We start from the raw sequence: 25109 nt of genomic DNA, 5'->3' as shown, positions 1-25109 counted from the left end.
ATTTCTTGACATTCACATTTCTTGACCCAGGCTCAAGAAATAGGATGGATACTGATATACTTCCCACTGGCTTAATATTTTTAGATACTCCAGTGTGAGCATCAAAAAGTGAAAAAGAAGAGTTGCCATTTTGCAGCTGGGAATATTCTAGCTAGGAAAGAAAAAGGAGATGGTAGTTCAACAAGATCTTCAACAAAAAAGCACCGTTCACATGCTACTAAGGAAACATCAAGAGCCAGTTTGGTGTAGTAGTAAAGCATCAGGCCTGAAACTAAGAGACCATGAGTTCTAGTCCTGCCTTGGGCACAAAGTAAGCTGGGTGACCTAGGGCCAGCCACTTTATCTCAGCCCTAGGAAGAAGAAAATGGCAAACTACTTCTGAAAAACTTTGTCAGGAACATGTAGGGACATGTTTCAGGCAGTCTCAAAAAACAGCTATAATTGAATGGAGGAGGGGGAGGAAACATTGTTATTCTTTAGATTTGTCTCATATCAGTTTCACCCAAGTGGTACAATCTATGCCCCACAGAGGGGAAGGGGATGAATTATAGTTACCAGATATACAGTTGAAAGCTATAGTTCAACTGAGGATAATCCTTTGCATATAAGTGTGCCAAACTGAGTTCTGCATGTAACTCTGTTAATTATGGTTCTATACAATATTTCTATTTTATATCTTTATAAAACAATCTTTTTCTATTCCAAATAAACAATAGTAGTAAATATGCCAGGAGTAAATAGTAGTAGTAGAAGAAAAGATCTCCAGGCATGGCTAAATTAATGAAAGTTAAACAATGAGATGAAGGGACAAATTCTTATACATCCTATCAGGAATTTATGCTTCCTGTCTTCATATGTAAAGATATCCATACAGATTAGAAGTAAGAAAAATGGTTTTCTATGAAATAGGTGTCTCACATATTCTGCTGACCTGGGACTTACCCCATGTCCCGAACAAACTTTTCCATTAGCATCCATAGGACAGCTGCTTATGTTCAAGGACTGAATAGAGAGGCATCTTCGGTCCATACACATCATATTAGGACCACAAGGAGTCCCATCTTCTACATATCCTAAATCTGTTTCATCATCTAAAAGTACATGCGCACAACTACAAGAAGAAGTTTTAAAAAATGTTACCAACATTATTAAACTTCATCAGAATAAACAGATGTAAAATATTCATAGCATGCATAACCTGAAAATCCAGGAAGCAAAATAATATGATTATTTTTTCACTCTATTTATGGATGTTTGCTGTGTTGGAAAATTTTGTGTGTCCAAATAAGAAACAACTAAAATAAAAGAAAAATTAAAATTAATTAATCAATACTGAAACAATGAAATTTCAAATTATCTCAATGAAGTAATAGAATAATTTTGCATTTGTATTAAACAACCTATTCAGATGCCAGTACAATGAAAAAAATCATAAAAATTAAAATCAACCAGAACCTATTAAATGTGGTTTTAATCTAATTTATTGAGAAACAACCTATTTGAATGTGCTTTTATGTTCAAATTTTTAGGTAAACTGAAAAAGCCAGTGTTGCACAATGAATCAGTTTTTACATACCTGCAGTTCACTACAACACCTTGGTGGAAAAAAGAAGTTGGAATAATTTCTCCCTGAAGGTGACCAATTCGTGGAACCCCATCAAGATTTGCACAAAGCAATAATCCACAGAACACATCGCTGTAAGACAAAGTCAAGATACATAACAAGCTATTTTGTAGACTGGGAAGAGAAAGACTGTTTGGACAAATTAGGAAACTTGCCTCTAGGGAAAAATACAATCCGGACTGCACTGTAGCAGAATTCCAATTCCATTTAAGAATCAAATTCTAAACTGTGAGAAATAATCATGCTACACATTTACTTCTAGACTGCAAGTTGTCCAAATGCTAAAAATTATCAGGCATCGCTTTGGTTTCTGAAAGATTATATTTAAACATAAATAAATAAACACCAAAAAATAAATAAGCAAGGGCTACGAGCCATTAGGAACCTGAAAAATAAGAACGTATCAAATGAGAAAATGTGTTACCATTCAAGCTCTTATTGAGCTGAAAATGATGATGTGAATTTAAAAAGGGCCTTGAGTGAGTGTAAAAATGCTTCTCTGTTCCCTCAGTTTCCATCATACAGTATCCCATGTTATCTTCGAGGGTCCCAAGACTTCAGTAGTACCTTCTGTGGGAAGCAAAGGTGTCTGTAATAAAGTGGGAAATTCTGCTCCTGTATCTTTCAGGCCAAGTCATTTTAAGAACAACTGAATCCAGCATTCTCAAACTTACTGTTTGTGGCAAGGAATCCATTTGTCTCCGTCTTTTCCACAGTTCCCTTTCTGTGTACCTTCTGTATTGAGCTTCTCGTAACAGTGTTTGTGAGACCCTGAAGCCTCTGTGGAAGAAGATAAGATAATTTCCAATAATGCTCAAAATGGTTTTATTCACTTTTGGTTCCAATGTTTAACCCTGCCACAAATAATCCTACTATAGTTAGCTACGAAAATACTATGAACATAATAAGGATGCTTAAAATGTTCTTTCTCTCTCTCCCCTTTTCTCTCAGATGACAATGCATTTTCTATATTCTTCCAAATGATGTTTTTTTTTGTTTTGCTTTTTGTAATTTGTTTTTTTTCCCCAGTGTTTTATTGCTCACTATACATTTAAATAAATTAAAAATAAAGAACCAGATAGCAGTAATAATCAGTAGTAATGTATTATATTATTTCCTTTTTAAAAAAGTAAACATCCCTAACAATTTCCATGCGCATTAGAAATTTACTCCTTGTGTCTGGGATATAAGATTATAAAAAACTATATATTGACTCAGAAAAACAAAACAAAAAAAAAGAGTTATTTTCCTAGTATAATCAGGAGGTCTGGAAGATACTTCGTTTTGTCAAGGACAAGAAATTTTACTAAATCTTGTATGTTTGCGATTTTTTTTTTAATTTGCAACTAAGAGGGGATTTATTTGGGAATATTTTATGGGGGAGAAGATATTTTATCCTCCGATTCTGCCAAAGCTGTGGTCTAGATCTGTGTAACATTTTTGCAGGGCAACACAGTTCTTCATTCAGATTCATCAACCCCTATTTTCAAACACAATATAGCCAAATTGCATTGATCCTGATTGATTTTTGAGAATAGGGCCTGTTCCCAACATGCTGGAACACCCAGAGACAATAGAGGATAATATGGATCATATATATTGAGAGAGAGAGGGAGAGGGAGGGAGAGAGGGAGGGGAGAGGGAGAGAGAGAGAGAGAGCTTTTTAAATATCAACATAGGGTGGAGAAAATTAGTATTAAGTCTTCACATATAAATTCTGAGTAAAAGTGCATTAAAGGCCTTTACAAATTAGCATTACTTTTTAATTCATTCACAACATAGTAAGAAGTGGATAGAATGTGCTGAGAAATATTTTTGTATAAATTAACTTACTATTGCCCCAGATGTATTTGCACTGATTATCTCTTGTCTTACACTCTCCATTGTAGCAACGTCCCTAAATGGGAACAAATTATAGTCAGAAACATACAATTCTTCTTTCTTCGTAAAAAGCCAGATATTACCATGAGCTTTGTCCTTTTTGCTAGCAAGGAACAAACTTTTTTTTTCTAATAATACTGCTTGGCTTGGCTTTCAAGATAGCAAGGATGCTTGAAATTATTTTCTTTTCACCAGGCTAATAAAATGTTAATATAACTTTATATTTTGCTTCCATAAGATTTGAGAGTTTTATCTTTAAGACATTAGAATATGTGACAAAAAGCAGTTAGGTTGCTTTTTAAACTCGAGCCTGAATCTATACATCCCAAGGTTGCAAAGCAGAATTTGAAAGAAGGTAAAAGTTGCAGCATAGAATTCCCAGCATAATGAAGTAAACTCAGAGGATATCAAACAGAGTTTAGAATATTATCCTAGTAACTGCTTGAGAAGAAATAATGCATGCCGTCTCCAGTGAATCTTATATTGGATAGAATATTACACAAAGAAATGGCAGAAGAAAATTATTTACTTAAATAGTTCCTATATTTAAAGAAAGCATTTTGAAGCTTAAAGTAGCTAATAGCCAAATAACAATTAAAACAGCATAAGCCATCAAACAAAAAAGGGAAAAAACATCCAAAAAGTAGTATTGCCCATCAAGAAAGGGGGAAAAACACTGTAAAAAGTTTTTATAACTTAAGCAGGATCTATGCTGAAGCCTTTCTGACAGTGGAGCATAACAATGGCAGCATGCAACAGGCATCAATGATATGCATAAGGTGACCATGAGGCATATACCTCATAGCTGTGGGGGAGAAAGGAAGAGGAGGAGGAGGAAATACCATGTACCTGGTGGCACTACGTTTTATGGCACCAACCGCTATATACTCTCCCCCCACACACCCTTTATTTTTAAACCAAAATTTCTGCTTGCAAAAGATGTTATTCTGAATAATTTATTCAGTCATTCATAACTGATACAGTTTCAAAAAAAATCACTTCCTTAATAGCCATCCAGTCTGCACCCATAACCCTTGTGTGCATCCTCGAATGACATCCTGTGAAGTGAAAATGAGAGTACTGCAACTTACAAAAACACTGTCCTGATGTTTTCAATACACTTATAGGCTAAGCTCGTGCAGGCTCAGTTTTAACTTACCTGATTTGAATCACAAGCAAATCCATCTTGCTTATGAAGATTTGGTGGGCACTGAAAGGCAAAGTATTCCTTTACTTTAAAACTGTGGAATTATCCCTTAGAATTTACTTGCATTTTCGGTTCACGTAGGTTTTTGCTGGATGGTGACCATCTAGACATATGGGTAGACAGTTATCTAAAAATCAGATGCTACCCAGCAAGGTTAAACCCTTCTGCGATGGACATAACAAGGAGAGATTCATAACCCCAAAATTTCTTGATTTAAAAGTGTTTTTGTAGCTACCATTAGATACTTGTAGGTTCAGTTGTTTTTTATCAGTTTTAGATATACATAGCAATAGACTTAGACTTATATACCATGTCAGAGTGCTTTATAGCACTCTCTAAATCAGCATGCCCCTAACAATCTGGGTCCTCTTTTTACCAACCTCAGAAGGATGGAAGGCTGAGTCAAACTTGAGTCGGTCAGGGTTGAACTCCTACTATGGGCAGAGTTAGCCTGCAATATTGCATTCTAACCGCCATGCCACTTGTGCTCTTATCAACATATCTTTCAGACAGTCTGGCTTTGGTAACTGCCGCCTGATTAGGCTACTATGTCTATTTTGCATAGGTCTGCCTTCAGAACCACCCCAGGAACTTCTGTTGTCCTAAAATAGGGCCGTAAAATGACTAATTGAAACCGAGTATTTTGATCAAATTATTCCAGTGTTTAATAGATTAATAGCCAATTTAGGACTTCTGCATAAATACTTATCTGAAGCTTACTTAAGATAACTTTGGTGGTCCCTTCTGTAGGCCATTACCAAATATAATTGTATAGGTAGTTACTAGCAAAGATCGTACTTACAAATGTCACCCTAGGGAAGACTCTAATTAAAAAGGCACCTGCTGGTACTCTTTGATCACTTTTTCAGTGAAACCTGGCCTTATTAAATAATTACACATCTTATTTGAGAACTGAGGATTTTGTTATGTTTTATTTTGTTAGAAAGAGTCTTTAATTACTACTGATACAAGTTAATCTTATTTTATTCCCATCCAGAAAGCACATTTGAATGATTGGTCATGTAAAAATGATAGGTAAGTACATAATCTCCTGTATTTAGATGATTACTTAATTTGATTAAATTCCTTAAAGAGATATCCCTTTTAAAAACACTTAATTATGTTGAATGTGAGTTAAACTCCAAAGGTAATATCAAAATAGGAATACTTCTTATAAAACATTGCCTGATATGACACATGTCTTTCTCCATAGAATAATTGTGTTTAGTCAAAGAAAAATGAATACATATTAAATAGAAGAATGCTGTATTCTAATTGTTTTAAAGGCTGTTTTAAAGAGAGAGCTCAATATATATATACATACATACATACATACACACACTGAAATCAAGAATCTGAATGAAAGCTCTTTGCTGAGATCCCAAATTGCTCTCCACAAATGGAAGGATTCTTTCTATCAAAAAAGGTTACACAGCACTATACAAATTTTTGCTTATTCCTGTTTCCTCCTGCAACCCTTACTGCCACAGCTTTCTGGAACACATTTTGGAGGGGTGGGCAGAAAAAGGAAGAGGCAAAAACTCCCCCTTCTATCCTTGTAATTGCCTTATGTTTCTTCCACAAGAATTTGTAATCCCAAACATTAAAGAAAATATATGGATCCTAAATCTAAATCATTTGGGAATATGTATATCAGCACAGCTTAGGTTTTAGACATAGAAAGCTAATTTTCTCCACCTTTGTCAAAATCAAATTTTGGTTCTAGTATTGTTACACAAGAGAGAGGGAAGGAGATCACCTGACTGATAAATCAACATGTAACATATTCAAAATACATTATGTCATTACCTGGCCGGAGTCACCAGTACAGATTTCTGTAATATCACATTCATTCACTGCATAGCGACACTCAAAGCCACGTGGAAAAAACTGAAAGTCAAAAGATTTTTAGTTATAAAACAGTTAAATAACAACCAAGCATTCAAGACTTGTTTTTTAAAAAAACCTAAGCCTTTTACTGGGTGAAAAAAATGATATATAAGTATCATTTTCATTCATTGGTAGGAAAGCAATGGGGGGGGGAAATGATATGTTTTTTAGTGGAAACAGTTAAGTTGTGGTATCTCTTTATCCAGGATCCTTTGATTCTAACAGTAGCTCTGTTTTTTATTTTTATCTTATGGAATTACATTTTCTAATTCAGGCCATTTGGTAAAGATGCAATTAAAATAACTTACAAGGCAGGTTTCATTACAACATGGACCATCACTGCAATGAGCTCCATTAGAAAGGGAACATTTTTTACAGCAGTCTACATGGCAGTCCTAAAAAAATATATATTGTATATTAATGATTATTATTTATTTATTTAGCATATGGCATATCATTCATAGACTATATGTTTAAAAGATCTATGTCCAAATGCCAATGTCTATGCCATCTAATCACTGAAGTGTAGCATTGTTTAAATTAAAAAAAAAACCAGATACTGGACCGGTCTATGACCTCAGCCTATAGCCGATCACAATATGATCTATAATTTGACATGGAATATGAAGCTAGTTTGCCTCCTTGTGATTCACCTTGGATAACGCGACAGCGTGAACTAAACAAACCAGCAACTCTGTAAACTTTCTTGGCTCTAAAAGTACATAGCAACGAAAGCAAAAACAAAAAAACAGACCTTTTCAGGTCCAAATGACAAGAAATAGAGGAAATATTATTTGAAATTTGCCAAATCAATGCTGAGAGGCTCAGCAGATCCAAAAGCCAATATGTTTCCAAACCTTTATTGGATAGTAACATATTAATGGTAAATAATAATGATAAAAGTTAAATGAAAGTATTCAATGATTCACTTCCCCTGACCAAACTTTATGTGCAAAACTGAGAAGGGATGAGTCCTTTCGTTAGTGCACTTTTAGAATATGTTGTTAAATGATGGAAGATCCTCCAGAACAAAGTGTCAAATTGCACCAGTGGCTACAGTGGGAAAAGCGCATAGAAAGTACTGGTCCATGGATAGATGTCTACTTTTGTACATATGATTCCTTGCTTATACCTACACATTTGCAATATCAGTGACATGTTTCTTTATTAAGTTTTACTGATTTATTAGATTTGTACTTTGCCACAATCTGACACACTCTGAGGTTGAAATTGAAAGTATCCCTGTACTAAATACAGGTAGTCCACGACTTACAACAATTCATTTAGTGACCGTTCTAAGTTACAACAGCACTGAAAAAAGTGACTTATGACCGTTTTTCACACTTATGCAAACTTCTGACATGCAAAGTCAATGGGGAAGCCAGATTCACTTAAAAACCATGTTACTAATTTAAAAACTCCAGTGATTCACTTAACAACTGTGAAAAAAATGCCTGTAAAATGGGGCAAAACTCACTTAGCAAATGTCTCACTTAGCAACAGAAATGTTGGGCTCAATTGTGATCATAAGTCAAGGACTACCTGTAATATCACACCAAACAACAACTGAGAATAAGATATCTTATGTGCCAAATACATTCTAGAATGTTAAACCAAAATTATTAGTATAATAAATATTCAAAATGCTGATTATTTTTCTTAAAGCTCAAAATCCCCAGATTGCAAGATGATTTTGTTAACATCGGGCCATGCTATTGGTTGAAATATTTACATATATAAGTTAAGTGAAGATCAGAAACACAGCTCTAATTAATTAGGAAAGAAATACAAAGTAAGAAAGAATGAAAATTAGAATTAAAACTCTTCTCAGCCTTACACGAAGCAAAAGACAACTCTCCAAATGAGAGTTCTGATGATCTCCACTTCTGCTGGGATGATCTCAAAGGGATCATCCATCACTCCCTTCTTTATTATTTTATGTCCTATGAAAATAAACAGAACCTTATGAGTAATTATCTACTTTTCAGCTTTCATTTTAAGATGAAAATACTACCGTTTGGATACCACAGTCACAGTCTTCGCCTGGTTCCACATACCCATTTCCACATTCAGTGGCATCAAATAACTGAAAAAAAAACACATTTAAAAAAAATGTTAGGATCTAGCTACCATTAAAAGATTCAGATATATATTTAAGTGCCAAATACTTGTGCATTACTGTTCTGAAGCTGATTATCAGATTTCTGCTGGAGATTTTTCTCAGGACTAATTTAATATAGAGAGCAAAACTTCAGAGGAACTGCTCTACTGACTTGGAACTTGTTCTTCTCATTGTATTTATCTGGTTCTTCCATCTTCTATTCTTTGGATGGATTGGTCAAACAGCCAGATGCTGGATAGATGCTATTAAGATAGTAATATCCATCTTAAAAGAAAGAGATACTTTTACGTGGTAAAAATAGGAATGCCGAAAGAGGAATGCCGCAATAAGAAAGCCTCTAAAAGCTTAAAGCACCCACCGAAAGAGGGAGTTGTTAGTTTAAGTGGTTTCTTAAAAATAAGGATATTGCAGGTTAAGTAAGTTTAGTGAATGCTCTTGAATCCAAAGCAAAGATATCTTGTGCTTTAGGAGTAAAGTATAATTCCTGGAAACCCTCTTACTTCCTAGATATAATTGCAGGGTTGGTTCAATTTTACATCTGTTACAAAGTGAAATTTCCTTGATAAGCGCGAATACGTAACACATAAGGCCATCGGGACAATATTCTTACTCTATACCTTGTATTATTTGCACTTATGAAAGATTGTGAATTTGACTGAATTGAGAAACAGCTCATCCCTAAATGATACTAATCTTAATGCACAGTTTAGAATAAAGTTGAATAACAGAAGATTTTGTCAGGCTGAGGTCTTAATCACCCCTCTCATGATTCTTCTTTTTAGCTAGGAATGTTAAAAGACTGGGTTCTATCATACTAACATTAATTCAAAGTTTATACCAGTAGCCAATTTGAATTCTGAGAGCTTTACAGTTCCCACAGGGAAATAATTGCCTGCTCACAAATGGAGCATTATGACATAGTCAATCACAAAAGAAAATATGAGCATGGAGTTTGGATGGTACAAGAAATAGCAGACTATTCCTCATTCTTAGGTTAAAATGTTAAAGGATGATACTTACAAGTTGCTCTTTCATCCTTATAATGCATAACATTTAGCTTTTAAAAAAACTAGAGCTTTTGAACAAGCTATAGTATCCATATTACATATAAACATCATGCAAACCAAAATCACAACCACATAATGGTCTTGACCGGTATTAACACATTTGTCAATCATCGATACATATTGGCTTTCATTGTACTCTATCATCACAGATGAAATTGATCACACAGAGTCAAATTCCCATTCAATTGTGGGTCTCACTGTAACTTAAACCACAGTGTTGTTGTGAGGTTAAAATCCTGGGGTGAGGGAGAAACCACCTGAAGGTCCTGAACTAAGTTGAAATACAAATGAAATTTATTATTTATTGTTTTTTTCTGTTATTATGCTAAACCAAGGTGTAAGTTAGAGCAGGAATGGTACAGATAGCTTTCGACTTATGACCATTTACTTAATGATAATTTGGAGTTATGATGGCATTGAAAAAAGTGACTTACGATTGCTTCCTCGCATTTACAACCATCGCAACCTCCTTGCAGTCATGTGATCAAAATATGGGTGCTTGACAACAGACGTATACTCATGACAGTTGCAGTGCCATTTGCAATTTTCCCAGGGGAGCTTTTGACAAGCAAAATCAATAGGGGCAACCAGATTCACTTAATGATTACCGTACTTTCCGGCGTATAAGACGACTTTCTAAAGCGTTGAAATCGGCATTGAAGTCAGGGGTCATCTTATACGCCGAGTCATCTTATACGCTGGAAATTATGGTAGTTTCCGGCGTATGACTTTCTAGGCATGCAACTCGGCGCCGAAGTCGGGGGTCGTCTTATACACCGGATTGCCTTATATGCCAGAAAATACGGTATGTGATTTGCTTAACAACAGTATGGTTTGCTTAACAACTGTGGCAAAAATCAGGTGTGACTCACTTAATGTGACCAGACGTTAGTAACAAAAATTCTGGTCCCAATTGTGGTCATATGTTGAGAACTACCTGTAGTAAGCAAGAAGAGATGACATTCCCCCCCCCCTTCTGTTCTCCATTTCATTCCCAATTCACTCAAAATGTACCATCACCCAGTTTGCTACCTTCATCAAAGGATTATAAGGAATGCACCTTTGTAGGCCTGTTGAAAAGACAAAAACCTCCTCCTCGGAGTAAAAAATCTCTGTATTCAGCAATGCTGCACTTTGAGAATTTTCTGGAGTGATAGACACTGAAAGAAAACAACAGCAAAATGTTAGAGGAATGGTTCCTGGCACAGCCATAAAGAAATATCTAGTTTTTTAAAAAAGAAAATAGATCAGTACAGTAGTATACTTTTGCAGCAGATTTTAATAGTTTAATGGTTCAGTTCAATTTTCTTAATGCAACCTTTTCATATTTTACACAGATTTTTGGTAGTACTTTATTTCAGACAAAGATGGACATTATGCTAGTCAAACTGGATTAAGCGCCTCACTCTCTATGCTTTTTGACCACACAGAAATATTTGTAATCTTTATTTAGGGTTTTGTTTTGGCACTATGAAAAACAATTAAAATTGCCTACATTTTTGTGTGCAAACTGACAAACCACAAATGGAATATTCTGTATTTTGGACTGACTTTGAAGATATTTCAGAAACATTGTTTTCTATAGAATTCAGCCATCATAAAATTTGTAGAAAAAACAGAGCAATCACATTTTACCAATTCAATGTTATTTTATTTGTTTCTCAGTTTATTTCAAGGATCAATGATGGTCAATGTCCTATCTGAAAAGATCAAATTTGCGCCATCACAAATAACAAATTTTGAATAGTGATCCTCCAAGTATTTAAATTGGTCTCAGCTATTTTAAATAAAGCTCTTTCACTGAACTCTTTAAAAAAAGTCACACAAAATTTGGAGTCTGTAATTTGAAAAGTAATCTTACCTTCCCCCCCACTATTTTTAGTGTAATTGCTTTTACTGAAGCTCCACTTTTGAGAAAATAAAACAGTTTACTTGAAACTATTTACACAAATCAGAATAAATACTCACGTGAACATTTAGAAAATTTAATAAAAAAACAAGTCAATATTCAATTGAATTCACTTGACCCTGTAGCGTGGTTAATATCACACAGAGACAAATGGTAGCAAAAGGCATCTATCCTTGCAATTATGCACTATTATAAGCAAGTGAGAAAAAACAAGTTATTTGATGTAACACTGTTTCTGATTTAAACTTGTTTTTTTACTTTTAAAATTATACACATTTCCTATGATCCTCTCTAATTTTTTATCGTGCAAAGATAAGTGACATAAGAGAAACAAACAAGATTTAAAGTAAAAAATCTTGAAGGTGAAAAATTATTTGTAAAATACATTTACATGCATAGTTTTATAGGTTTTAAAAAAATAACTGAAATAATTTTTCCCTTCATGGTAACAGAAAACAATAAAATGAATAATGTGTTGGTCTGAGCAAAATTTAAACAATAATTGAACTGTGTATAAAGAATCAATTATCACTACAAACCCTGTTTCCTCCATGATGCATCCACCCCAGGATTCTGTACAATCACACCCTTCTTAAATGATATAAAAGAAAGAAAGGGAGGGAGGGAGGGAGGGAGGGAGAGAGAGAGAATAAAATTAGTTGACAATATGTACAACAAAATACACCATAGAGAACAAATACAGTAAGTTTTTTCACTGTTTCGAAGTCTGCATTTTAAATAGTACATCCAATAAGCATAAAAGAATTCCCTATTCATCTGAAAGACTGCAATAAGTAAACTAATCTCTTCCCAACAAAGAAAAAGTGAAGACACTCTACATATGTGGATACGTAGACATGCATGATTAAGAGATTATGTGTCATCAAATTATTTTTGACTTTTGAGCATGCATGACCAAAAATGATACCTGGACAGAGAAGACTAGTTGCTTGAATTGACTTAAAAGATTCTTAGACAACAAAGTAGTTAGTTCTATTTAGAGAACATAAAACTATACAAACATTTAGTTTGATACTAGGAGACTTAGCACATACTTGGTTTTCTGGATGCTGGCTCCCATTGTATCCCTAGATTCTGAGCCAAACTTTGGGACAATTCTTGTGCTATTGCCCAGGAAAGCCCATACTGTTAGGAAAAGATATCAACATCAATTAAATTAGGGTGAAAAAAGAGGTAAATGCAGATTATTACAAGTTTAACATAAAGCTGCCATAACAAAATGTTGTAGACATTTTTATTTTGTTTTGTTTTAACTTTATTTTTATTTTTAATGTGTTTCTATTTGCAATTCTGGTTACTGACCATAATAAACATTCTATTCTTTTGTATATAACTTAACCTACATCCTAACATTTCTGTGGAAATAACTTATTAATTTAAACAGAGTTTATTTCTAAGTACATGCAACACTATTTCTGTTACTATTCAACAGGGATGTCAAACTGCCAGCCTGCAGGCCAGATGCATCACACCGAAACTGCGCCCACCCCATTGCCGGAAATGGGGAAAAAGTCGCAATACGTCGCGTGAACTTACACATAATGTCACAAGTTTGACATGCCTGGTATACAACAAATACATGTTTTCTTGAATTTAAACAATCATAAACAAACTTTGCCCTGATAAATGAGAAGAAATACAACTAACATGGAGAATAGCTACTATTCACCTCCCAGAATTGGCTTTCCTGGTACTGCTATTAGAAATAGGCTTTCTGTGAAATAAACTCACTATTTGAAGGATAAAAAGAGCAGATGAGGCATAAAATATGAACAGAAAAGTACAAATATAATAACAAAAAAGGAAGAAAAAACAGGCGAAACAAAAAAACCATATAGTCAAGAAAAAGTAGTGACTAGACTCTGTCCTAGGATGTTCTTGGGTGAGAAGCAAAATGTCTTCAAGGAAAAAACAGTCCAGTTGACTTTTGAAAAAAGCATCTTTAGAACAATCATGACCTAGATGACTGAGAATCTCCATACATGTTATATTTATTTATTTACTAGCTGACCCATGACCTGTTGGATCATATCAGAGATATTTTCTTACCAAAATCAATGAACAGAATAATCACAGGCAGGCAAAAAAAAAAAAAAAAGCAGTGGAAGTAATTTCTGACTTCCTGCCAGCTTCCCCATTGGCTCTGCTTGAGAGAAGCTAGCAGGGAAGGTTGCACATGGTAATCATGTGGTCCTAGAGTGCTGCAACAGTTGTAAGTGTAAGTGTGAGCTGGTTTCCAAGCTTCCACTTCACAATTACATGACCATGGCGACGGGGGGGGGAGGGAATGCAACAGCCAAGTACCATTTGTTCAAAGTCATTGCAACTTGGAATAGTTGCTGAATGAGTGGTCAAGAATCAAGGACTTCTTATATATTCATGAGACTTTATGAATTGGGTAAATAAATACATTTCTTCAAAACAAAACTATTACCTCATTTACTCCAACACCTCTAGCCACTGAACAAATTCCTCCAAAATAGCTTAGGCTACTTCTTTTATAATGAAATGTCACATTCCTTCAGAACAAAACAGATAAAAAACAATATTAATAGCATTATCTTCAAATGAAATAGTATAACATAAATTATGAGAACACTGGGTTTGTTTTAGTCAGTTTCTTTAATGTCATTGAAGGAGAATATTCGTAGATGGTTACTCATAGTAATTCTGTCAAGTGCCTTTGCGTTTTTTTAATGTTGTCTTTATTTATAAGTAACTCAAGGTGGTGAATGTACCTAATACTCCTCTATCTCCTACTTTCCCCATAACAACAATCCTGTGCCATGGGTTGGACTGAGAGAATAATTGGCCCAAAATCACCCAACTAGTTTTTGTGCCCAAGATGGAACTAGGACTCATAGTCTCCTGCTTTCTAGGCCAGCACCTTAATGATTACACCAAACTGGCAAGGATTAAATAACTTATTTCCAGTTTTTGAAGATACCATAGGAATAAATGAGCCAAAATGTAAAAGTGATAGAATATACAGGAAAATATCCTACCCAGAAAAAAAGCTTCCTGAGATAACATTTTTCTGAATAAGATATATCCCTGTACTGTACAGAAATAATTCTTGACAGTATTAATTTTGGATACAATTAATCAAATTATAAAACAAAGAAAATATTCTGATCAATTAAGCTCTAGTTTTGACACTCAAAAGGCTGATATAATGTTTAAAAGAAAAAGTGGTTCTAAAAGTATGAGTAATCTCAGATGGATTACTCATAGTAATTCTGTCGACTGCCTTTGTGTTTTTTTTAATCTTGTCTTTATTGATAAGTAAACTCAAGGTGATGAACATACCCAATACTCCTCTATCTCCTATTTTCCCCATAACAATTCTGTGAGATGGGTTGAACTGAGAATAATTGAACCCAAATCACCCAACTAATTCATTGGGTGAGTCAAGACGTGCTGTATTTAATAACACCTGAGAATGAAATGACTACAGATCCTTAAGCCTCTTAAGAAGAACAGAGAACCATCACTCCTCTTTTTACATACGAGAGGAGATGTACAGCATCAGCACGTTGCTTGATGAAGTTCTGTCGATATCGGGAAAAATCATGAAGCATCTGCCGTGGATCCGAGTGGACATGAATGCGATCTCTGTCTGACCAGGTTTCAACGGCAACTAGAACAACTCTGGTGTTTAGTTGCTCCTTGTAAATCTGTGGGGAGAGACAGGACAAGCACAGGAGTGGAACACTGGGTCAAACATGCACAATTAGCCAATCAATGAGTGGAAAGACAAACAGGGTAAAGTAGGAAAGAAACATTGGAATATAATTAGATATTATACTTCCCTAATAATCAATACTCCATTAAATTTACAGTAAAGTCAAAATACTGCATAATTATCAGTATATCATTATATAGTATTTACTATATAGTTTGTGGTAGGAAATCATAAAAATAGTTGAGAATGGACAGACCTCATGCTTGTGAGGTTTTGTTTTAATTGTAAGAATTTTAATAATTTAATTTATTTTATAATTTAATTTAATAATTCTGAATCCAGGTGCCTGAAGTGAGCACAACAAGAATCTGTTGTTCCCCAAACATCTTTAACTGGATGCTCAGAACTTTTTTTCTGCTTGAATTCATGAATATTTCCTCAATAAAGTCATTCATTCTTCAAACTGCATTTCTAGCAATCATAATCTTCATTAGGTAGGTAGGTATTTTGTCCTGTGATTCAGTTATATATTTTGCACAACAAGGAAACATCACAGATACATCTTCTGTTTAAACAAATAATCCTCGGTTTTATTTTTCAAAGAATCGTCCCTACCTTCATTTTGTCAGGCCCATTTCATAATAGGACTAGAATGGGCACAATGGACATGCACAAAATAATTCTTTTTTTTTTATCTAGATAGTCTTTAACTGCACAAAGAACTGGGGTGTTTTTACCACTGGAAGAAAAATATGTACCATTGTGAGACAGCTTATTCAATACACTGCATTTTTCAAACCCTAAAGAAAACTTGTGTGGAAGTGGCAACTATAGCTGCCTGCACTGTAAGGCAGTTTTTTCAAAGAGTTTGTTGATAGGGCCTCTTCTTGGCATTCTGTCTTTTCCTTTTCAAAGCATTGCAAGATTTATTTATTCATTTTCAGCACTGGCAGCTTTCAAGTGCACGGTGCTATACAGGATAACATTACAGGAAACTGTGATTCTGTAGCCTCCCAAAAGAAAGAATACTGTCTATGAAACTCAAAGCAAATCATTTTTCAAAATCATGAATTCTTTTCTCTGCATTCTCAGAGGACATTGAATGTTTCTTTCTAGGCTCAAGGGTTCATTTTCTGTTAGTACATGTGTGTAGCTGGTAGCACAGACATCTGGTTGAAGCCATGATTACATCATGGATGTCAAGACATGACACAAATGATACAATTTATGTCCATTGCATGATGACATCATGACTTAGGCAATGTCATTTGCCCCCCTTGCTACACTATAATAAGGATTTTTTTTCAAAGTTTTTGTAGTTCTAAAACTTTGGTATTTCTTTTGCATAATGTAAAAATTGGGATTTAGGCAGTCAAGTCTGCTATTCATGTAAACCTATTCTTAATATAAAAAGAATTATGGGACAAACGGTTGCCTTTTCAGTTTATCATTCCCTATTGATTCCATTTCTCCTAGTCAAAACTGAATACGGTATTATTAATTTTATTGACTACGACAGTACTTACAGCATCCACGAGATTTACCACCGATTTCGCAAAGTTATTCGTATTACTATGGGATGAACGATGTTTTTTGAACTAGAAGAAAAATGTTAAGTCATAATCCAATCAAAACATTGATTATACTTCACTCCTTCCTGGCAATGCCAAAAAGAGAAACAATCCCACTAATATTTCTCTTTGAACATTTTTGCATTGTATTGATAAAGATCAATTGCACAAACAATAGTATAAAACATGATTTTGCAATAACTTTCCCTTATAATTCAAACTTTTGATTGCAAGCCTTCTTCTGTGGCAAATAACTCAATGCATTTTTTTTTATTTCAAGTATAAAATGTTCTGTGAAGAAGACTGTACTTAGTTATCTTTAGATTTGCCATAATAGTCCAGAAAGAAAACTAGATATCTGGGTATCTTACAGAAAGTTTACTATTAAAGTTTTATTCACAAACATAAATAAACTTTTCTTATAAATGAAGCCTGTTAACATTAATTACTTATTATAAGCTTATTTATATATAGTGCCTTTGGGTCAGTCTTGACTCCTGGAAACTATCTAAATAATCAATGCAATTTTGTTGGCAGCATTTGGAACATGGCTTTGCCAGTATCTTCTTCCTAGTGCCGAAAACGACTAGCCCAATGTTCCCCACCCCTCACTGGTCTCATGCCTAAAACAGGACTGGAACTTAGACTCTCCAGGTTTCTAGCCCAGAGCCTTTAACCACTGCACCAAACTAGCTCTCTCAGCATATTTAAAACTCTATGTAGTGAAGGGTTCATACCTCAAGTTTTATTTTTAAACTCCTTGATAAAATTTGCCAAATCATTGGGACACAACAAATGAAAAGAGCAGTTCCTCATCTGGAAATATATTTTATTAATCTTTGGACAAAAGAGTTCAAAAATTCCAGAACATATCTCTCCAAACATTGTACTCTCAGATTATGAGCAAACATGATGAATTTCAAACATCATGTACAAATATTATCAAATTTCTGACCTCATAGAGAAACACTGCAGCAATCCTGACAGAATTTTTATTATCAGCATTATTATTCCCATACTGCAGATGGAAATCTGAGGCTGAAAATGAGGTTTGTTTCCTAGAATAATTGGCAAACAAAATGTAATCAGGCACTTCCTGATTCATATCTCAGTATCTTATCAACTTAGGTTCAACTCAATACCGCTTTAATACCAGCATTTTGAGACATTTTAGAAGTAGTCATTAAGACAGGGAATCTCTGCTATATGCATTGGCTCCACATGAGGTATCACTGTTTAATGGTAGGGCTGGCCTTTGCATGAAAAGTATACTCATTTTGAACTCCTGAAACCTTCAGAGATATGGAGACAGGCCATGTAGGATGGGACAGAGGTAATAAAGAAAATGACTGTGTTCCTTCAAGCCCCCTCATAATTTTAATTGCATGGCAGATGTAATGTTGAACCAAGCCTTGAGAAAGACAACTAGATGAACAAAAATAAATCAACTCTATGGTCTTTCCCAGATGCACTTCCAGAAATAACACTGAATATGGAGGTATCAAGTAATCCAAGCCTGGCTGTTAATGATATCCATAATCTAGTCTTATTCCAAGAATTTTCCAGTGCACATTCCTTAATTCCACAGACTTCATTAAAAAGTACAATTATCTATATTATCATTAAAACGTATGCACTTTCCACAATCAACTTTTATAAAAAAAGAAGAATAGAAATAACTAATAGAATCAACTTACCATTTTATGGTCATTAACAATCATGAGTTCCAGGTATTTCATTTCTTCAAAGATGCCACGCACTGCCTGTAAATCATAAAAAGAATAGTTAGATTTTAAAAAATAGGTTGTTTTAGTGTTTGTCATGATAACTCACACTGTCTTATGTCTGTTATACCAAAGCCTAAGAGCAAATGATATTGTATTAATTTAACTGGGGGGTATCTAACTCGGTCTTTTTTCAGTCTTTTTCAAAATGAAAACAGAAGGAAATTCTTTGTGGATGTAAAAATCCATTTTTCTAGCCAGATATATAGTTTCTTTTTTTCTTCTTTTCTACAACTTTTCTTGTTTTAATTGTAAAAATAATATTTTTAAAAAGGTTTGCCACTACTTTGGATGATAGATTAAAATCAGTCCTGTCATGTTGGCTGGGAATTTCATTAAGTGTGACGAAGATGCTTTGAAAAACTGAATTGCTATCACATACAAGGGTTTTTAACTTTAGAAAAAAGTATAACCTTCCCCCTCCCCAATGCATATGAAAGCTACTTCCTCTACAAGTACAGATGATGAATAGCTACGAAGGATGAAGAATCCTCTGGATACCGACTAAATAGAACCATGGTCTGACTCAGTGAAACTTCACATGTTTTGTCATTACCGAATACATATGTTCAAGAACGGTCAGCTTATATAACATACACCTTATGCAATTAGCACATGAACAAAGACTGGGACAAGCATAACTATCCCATATTGGTGTACCTGTATATAATCTGGCATATTTTTCAATCTTTAGTGTTGCATGAATCTTTTTCTGCTAACAGTTAATCAATTCACTTTTAAGTGAAGTTTTACATTGTCACAGGGTGTGATATGAAAGCATATGATGCAGTTAATTTCCTGAAACTAAACATAACTGAGTCTAATCAGAAACAACCTGGGAATTCAGTGTATATGACTCTGAGTTATGGTCAAATAAAGATGAGATATACAATTAATAAACGTTAATAAATAAATAACATTTTTTCAGGTTTGATATGATGTTTTCTCATTTCCCATTCCCATACAGGAATGTTTACAACCAATACCACAGTGTCTGAGTTTGTATTAAAATTCTGATTTGTTTCTACCTGAGCAATTCAAAGTCCATATTGCACAAAATTAACAAAATATATAGGTAGAACTATATGCAATTTGTTGGCTTCCTAAAAAGGTTATGTATGATTTCTTATTAATGGAAAGAAAGCCAAGCTGTCTTGAATTTACCAGTTGCAGAAATGGACTGTGCATAACAATCTATTCACATTCATAAGAATTCAAACCACCCATTCTTTGAAAGATAGTGTTTGGAGATTTGATTTTCAATTAATAGATCATTTTTTCTATATATTAATTCTATATATTAATTTTGTTCAAAAAGGTTTATGTTTTATTGAGATTTAAATCCTTATCATATAAACAGAAACATTTTATTATTTAGCTCAGCTAATTCAATCACAAATTACATTTATCTCCAGTCTTGAAAAATAATTGTAGATGATTACATATAATATTATATAATCTTTAAAAAATTTGTAATTTTTTTCATAAATTATCTCTTGTAAGCAGTCCACATTCTTCAACATAATTCAGGGTACTTCCTTCCCCATCTTTCTTACAGATTTTCTTTGCCCCTCTAAAAGTGTATATGATTAAATAGTGCCATAAATGTTAAGAGGGTCTCTTTTTTACTCAGTTGAGTAATTTTATCTACTTACCTACTATCTACCTACCTATGTATGTACCTGCTGTTTGTTCAATTATTTATATTTATCTCAGTTTCCCCAATTTGCTGTTTAAAATGAAAAAAATGGGAGGTGAAATAAATGATCTCCTGCAGTACAAAATCACTTCAGCATGAAAGCTGAGGTTTAACACAGTACTACATTTTACATGTTTTCCCATGTCTTTTAAAAGCAAAGAGATCTTGTATTTGATGCAGTATTACTGACGTCGTAACACTCACAGCCCTTCTTCTCCTTCTTAGCCACTGCAACTCAGACAGGAAGGACCAATCAGATGTGGAATCGGTATCTAGAGATTAATAGCAATGAATTTTCTGTTTTAACACACAGCATCTGTACCTTTGTCAAATGAAACATATTGGCCCTTTCCCCTTTTATTGATAAAATTTCCTTTGTTTTAAATCTGCTAGTTTTAGCCAACAAGTTCAAGCTATTTTAAATCCAGTTTAGCATTCAGTCCTCAACTTTATTCACTCAAATTAAAGTCTGTCTCCAAATAGACTGAGTTGATAATGATGGCATGATAAACTATTATTCAAATTATTCACAGTGCCAATCCTATCTCTGATGACTTGTATTTGTCCTGCATATAATCATCCTTCTAAAAAAATATATTAAAAACACTTCTCATTTCAAACTTCCTGCATATTCCAGCGAAAGCAGTTACCAGCAACATGTAATGACGACTATAGGTAGCTAAATTAACTTTCCCTTTCTTGTAAAAAGAAGAATGTCACTGTAAAGATAGGGATTACTGTGAAGGTTGTATATAAATTACAGTTGCTCCAAAATATGGGAGCAGTTGGACAGCTGGCATTACCAAAGGAAAATATAAGGCCAGTTTTATATATACCTTACTAGATATGTTATTATTTGGAAAATGTGCTGTGTATAGTGTTTTGCAATCTAATCTTACAGAAGAATGATGTCAGTATCAATTATGAACCCTCACTGTTCTTCAATAAAAAGATTTTAAGACTCAGTATGATATATGTAGAGTTTGCTCATTGTATTGCATTCTATAGAGGACAATTCTAAAAAGAGTTAATCTTTAATATCACATCATGGTATAAGTTGCCCATACCAGTAAAGACCAAAGAGCTTTCTAACAATTACATTATCAGGTTATCACAAAGAACTGTGTATCTAGAAAAGTGGCTGCTAGCAACAACAATTACAGTGATTATTTAATTCCACATGGAAACTGAGAATGTTTCTGTTATAGTATATGACATACTACTATGTAAATTTCTGTAACTATAATGAGCATTCTTCTGATAGAAGTGCCATTAAAATTATTTACAAATTTACAGAGTTTATATAGTTTTAGTAACAAAACTTATTAAAGTACAGTTATGTCATACCAAGATCTTCCAACTGACTGAAGGCATTTGATCCAAATGTTCTTCGAATGACATGTAGTCTACCTGTACTGCTCTGAAGAAGAAAAAGGAAAAACAAACAAACAGAATATTGTATTGATGATATAAATTTAAGCATGATAGAATATTTTCATCTAGATGGATAGATAGACAGACAGACAAATAGATGGATGGGAGACAGACATAGAAGATAGACAGATAAGATATAATGGATAAGCCTATCCATGGATAAGCTCGGGATGTATTTTGGAACCTAAAATTCTTGGCTTATCCATGAGTGGGTGAGTGGTGTGTGTGTGTGTGTGTTTGTGTGTGTGTGTGTTTGTGTGTGTTCAGTTTAATATTTTTATGTATATAATACTGACTACATAATTTAGCATGTATAGAAACCTGAAATTGTATTTTTCAATGATACAAATCGAACTGTGGAATATTTCTCCTTGGATGTTCACTAGGAATGCAACTGGACTGAACTCCCTTTATTACCTTGCTGGTCCTCCTTCCCTTCTGCTACTGGTTAGATATTATTTGGGTGGACCCTGACCATATTTTCTACTGAGTTTTTGTTGGCTGTTTTGGAAAGAGTCCTCAGCCTTCTAATATTTCTCCTGATCTATTTTACAATTATATAAAGATAGAAAGCGGAATCTAAGTCAATTCTAATTGGAACTTAAAACTATAATTCCATGACTTAAACTTAGTTTTCCATATTTAATTCTCTAACAATGAGAATATTTGTAGCTCAGGGTTGAAATGAGAGGTCCTTGATGCTCTCTGAGCTTGGTTGTTTTCTTGAAGACGTTTCATTACCTAAACTAGGAAACATCATCAGTGCATTGATGATGTTACCTAGTTCAAGTAATGAAACATCCCTTATGTCTAACAATCTATTAACATTCAGTAACAACTAGCTGTAATGGGGCTGTTGAAGGAAAACCTCTGAGAACCTTTGGAATTCTATAAAGCAGGCTTGTACATCTTTCCTACAGGTGTTCTGGCCACATATATACCAGCACTTGGAATACTGAAGTTGTTATTTAGATATACAATGATAACTCCCTAATTATCAATTTATGCCATCCTTTGCCATCAAATGTATTAAAACACTCTTTTAATAGAAATGTTTGCTGCAGCCTTCTTTATGTCTTTATTCTTCTGTCTCCTAGAAAGATAAGCATAGCATCCTGTAATAATCCATAGTCTACCAACATGGCATAATATCTGATGAGAGGAAAAAAGCCTGCTTATGTCATGCATCAACCCCCATGGGAAAAACCTCCATTAGTGAAAAAGCTTCTATATTCTATATAACTAAAGAAAAACGTAGTGATAGCTTACCTTGATGCTCTTAAAAGCAGTGTTATTTTTAGCATCTGCTGCTATTTTTGGAACTAGAACACATCTCTAGAAAGATTGCAAGAAGTCTAGGAGGAGGTCAAGATTATTTACTCTGGCAGAAAAGCTCCACAGTTCTGCAATTCTCTAAATTATCTCAAGCAAAAATTAGGAAATTATTTTCCCAGGTGAGAAAAAGAAAGAAACACCTGCTTCTCCAGAAAGAGTCCCATCAAAACTGCCAGTGAACAGTCTTTTTACTTTAGATCAGTGGTTCTCAACCTTTCTAATGCCGCAACCCCATAATACAGTTCCCCATGTTGTGGTGACTCCCAACCACTTATACATCACCGGGTGCCAGGGGCGTGGCCAAAGAAAAGGAGGGAAAATGGCGGACAGCCTTGTTTGGCGACCCCCGTGAAATAGTCGTTCGACCCCAAATGGAGTCCCGACCCACAGGTTGAGAACCACTGCTTTAGATGCACCTTACCAAACACTTCCTTCACAATGAACAAAGGGTAAGTTCATAGCCAACCAAGATAGGGGCTGCCAATTCCACCAATGCTTTGGCATGTCACCTTTTCTGACTATCCAACAGGATGTCAGAAGGAGCTGGTCCTTTTCAAAGAGTACTGCATAGAGAGATACTATCTCTGAGATCTTAAAGGAAACATGTTCTTGTTGTACATGGTCCATTGTGCCTCTGGAAATGAAAATTAAAAGGAGATAATCTCCCTTTTTTTGCTCAAACTGTTCACTAAATATAACTTTAAATCCATTTCCTATTTTGGGCAATATTAGTACAAATTATAGCTTCCTTCCAGCCTCTGTCTTTGCTCTCTTTCCCCCTTTCATACATGTATTCTTCAATTCTAAATCTTGAATAGTTGGTGCTCACTAATTCATGGTTTCATTTTCTAATAAGTTAAGAAAGGAAAGGTTGCGCTGCAGTTGCTATTTAAGTTCCTAAGTTGTCTTTTTGTTCCTTTTTTGAAAGTGATATATTTTATTACAAAGAATCAGTAGAATACATTGATAGTGTAATACTATTCATGTCTTCTAACAACTTTTTTCCTTTTACACAATAAATTGGAAGGAAGGAAGGAAGGAAGGGCCACATTAAATACATAAAGGGAAAAAATACTTCAATCAAATTTTAAAATACATCATGAAAATTTGACCACACAAAATAATATTAATCAAACTTCTATTATGACAACACATTGCTAGTTCTTAGTTAAAAGTGAGCACATATCTTTAATCCAGAGTTATAAGTTTGGAATCACCCTACCTTTCCAACACTGATTTTTTCCTGCTATTCCTCCTGTGTAAAGTATTCATATTTCATCTACTGACATATTCCTGATTTGTGGTACATCGCTATACAGCATAGTCACATATTTAATATCTTCATTACACTATATTAATTATCATCATCAAACCGAAACAGACATCAAACCAAAATAGAGGATTAATTGAACAAGCTCAATTAATTTTATTTTTAATGTATAAGCCTCAAAGAAGCCATTATCATGTCATATTCCATTTCATTTCACTATTATTTGCTGAAAACAATGGGAAAATTAGGCTTTGGAAATATTCCTGGAGGCTCTGAGGATGAAAAAAACTGATTTGAGGACCCTATGAGATTCTACCTGCTTATGTTAACAATGGCCTGAATTTTCAAATCCTAGTCAGGATTCTATCTCAAGGCCAAGCCTGAAAAGAAATTACATGGCCCATTAAAACCCAAAAAGACCTCACAGAAATGCTATATTCAACTCAACCATAAAACACACATATTTTATACACAAGTAAACTAGTTAAATATATCAGTTTATGCAATCCATTCCCTCGTTATGGCTTTATTTGTGAACTGCTTGTCATCTTTCCGCCCCTGAAAGCTTTTTATACACCTTTGAAAACCTGGCCCTTCCCAGAGGCTGTGC

The 25109-nt window shown here is 34.3% G+C and overlaps 1 protein-coding gene across 6 annotated transcripts in view; it reads right to left on the bottom strand.

Annotated features, from left to right (window-relative positions):
• ADAM23 (ADAM metallopeptidase domain 23) overlaps window positions 1-25109 on the bottom strand; it is a 77930-nt gene that overhangs the window by 24967 nt on the left and 27854 nt on the right. For 5 of the 6 annotated variants that reach the window (XR_005557851.1, XR_005557852.1, XM_039352865.1 and 2 more), the window contains exons 7-23: window positions 21808-21880; window positions 20665-20732; window positions 18675-18740; window positions 16933-17004; window positions 15232-15398; window positions 14156-14240; window positions 12756-12846; window positions 12240-12291; window positions 10852-10951; window positions 8617-8688; window positions 6911-6997; window positions 6522-6602; window positions 4665-4715; window positions 3458-3521; window positions 2299-2404; window positions 1577-1696; window positions 943-1111 (exon numbers count right to left, since the gene is read on the bottom strand). Coding sequence is in view for 4 of the 6 variants with exons in the window: in XM_039352865.1 (XP_039208799.1) it covers window positions 943-1111; window positions 1577-1696; window positions 2299-2404; window positions 3458-3521; window positions 4665-4715; window positions 6522-6602; window positions 6911-6997; window positions 8617-8688; window positions 10852-10951; window positions 12240-12291; window positions 12756-12846; window positions 14156-14240; window positions 15232-15398; window positions 16933-17004; window positions 18675-18740; window positions 20665-20732; window positions 21808-21880 (1524 nt within the window). In the remaining 2 variants the exon portion in view is untranslated. The other variant, XM_039352867.1, reaches the window with a different exon arrangement.

This window comes from Crotalus tigris, unplaced genomic scaffold (assembly GCF_016545835.1).
Source record: "Crotalus tigris isolate CLP2741 ecotype Arizona unplaced genomic scaffold, ASM1654583v1 scf7180000018485.2372832, whole genome shotgun sequence".
NCBI classification, from domain to species: Eukaryota; Metazoa; Chordata; class Lepidosauria; order Squamata; family Viperidae; genus Crotalus; species Crotalus tigris.
This window is presented reverse-complemented; position numbering and strand designations above follow the sequence as displayed.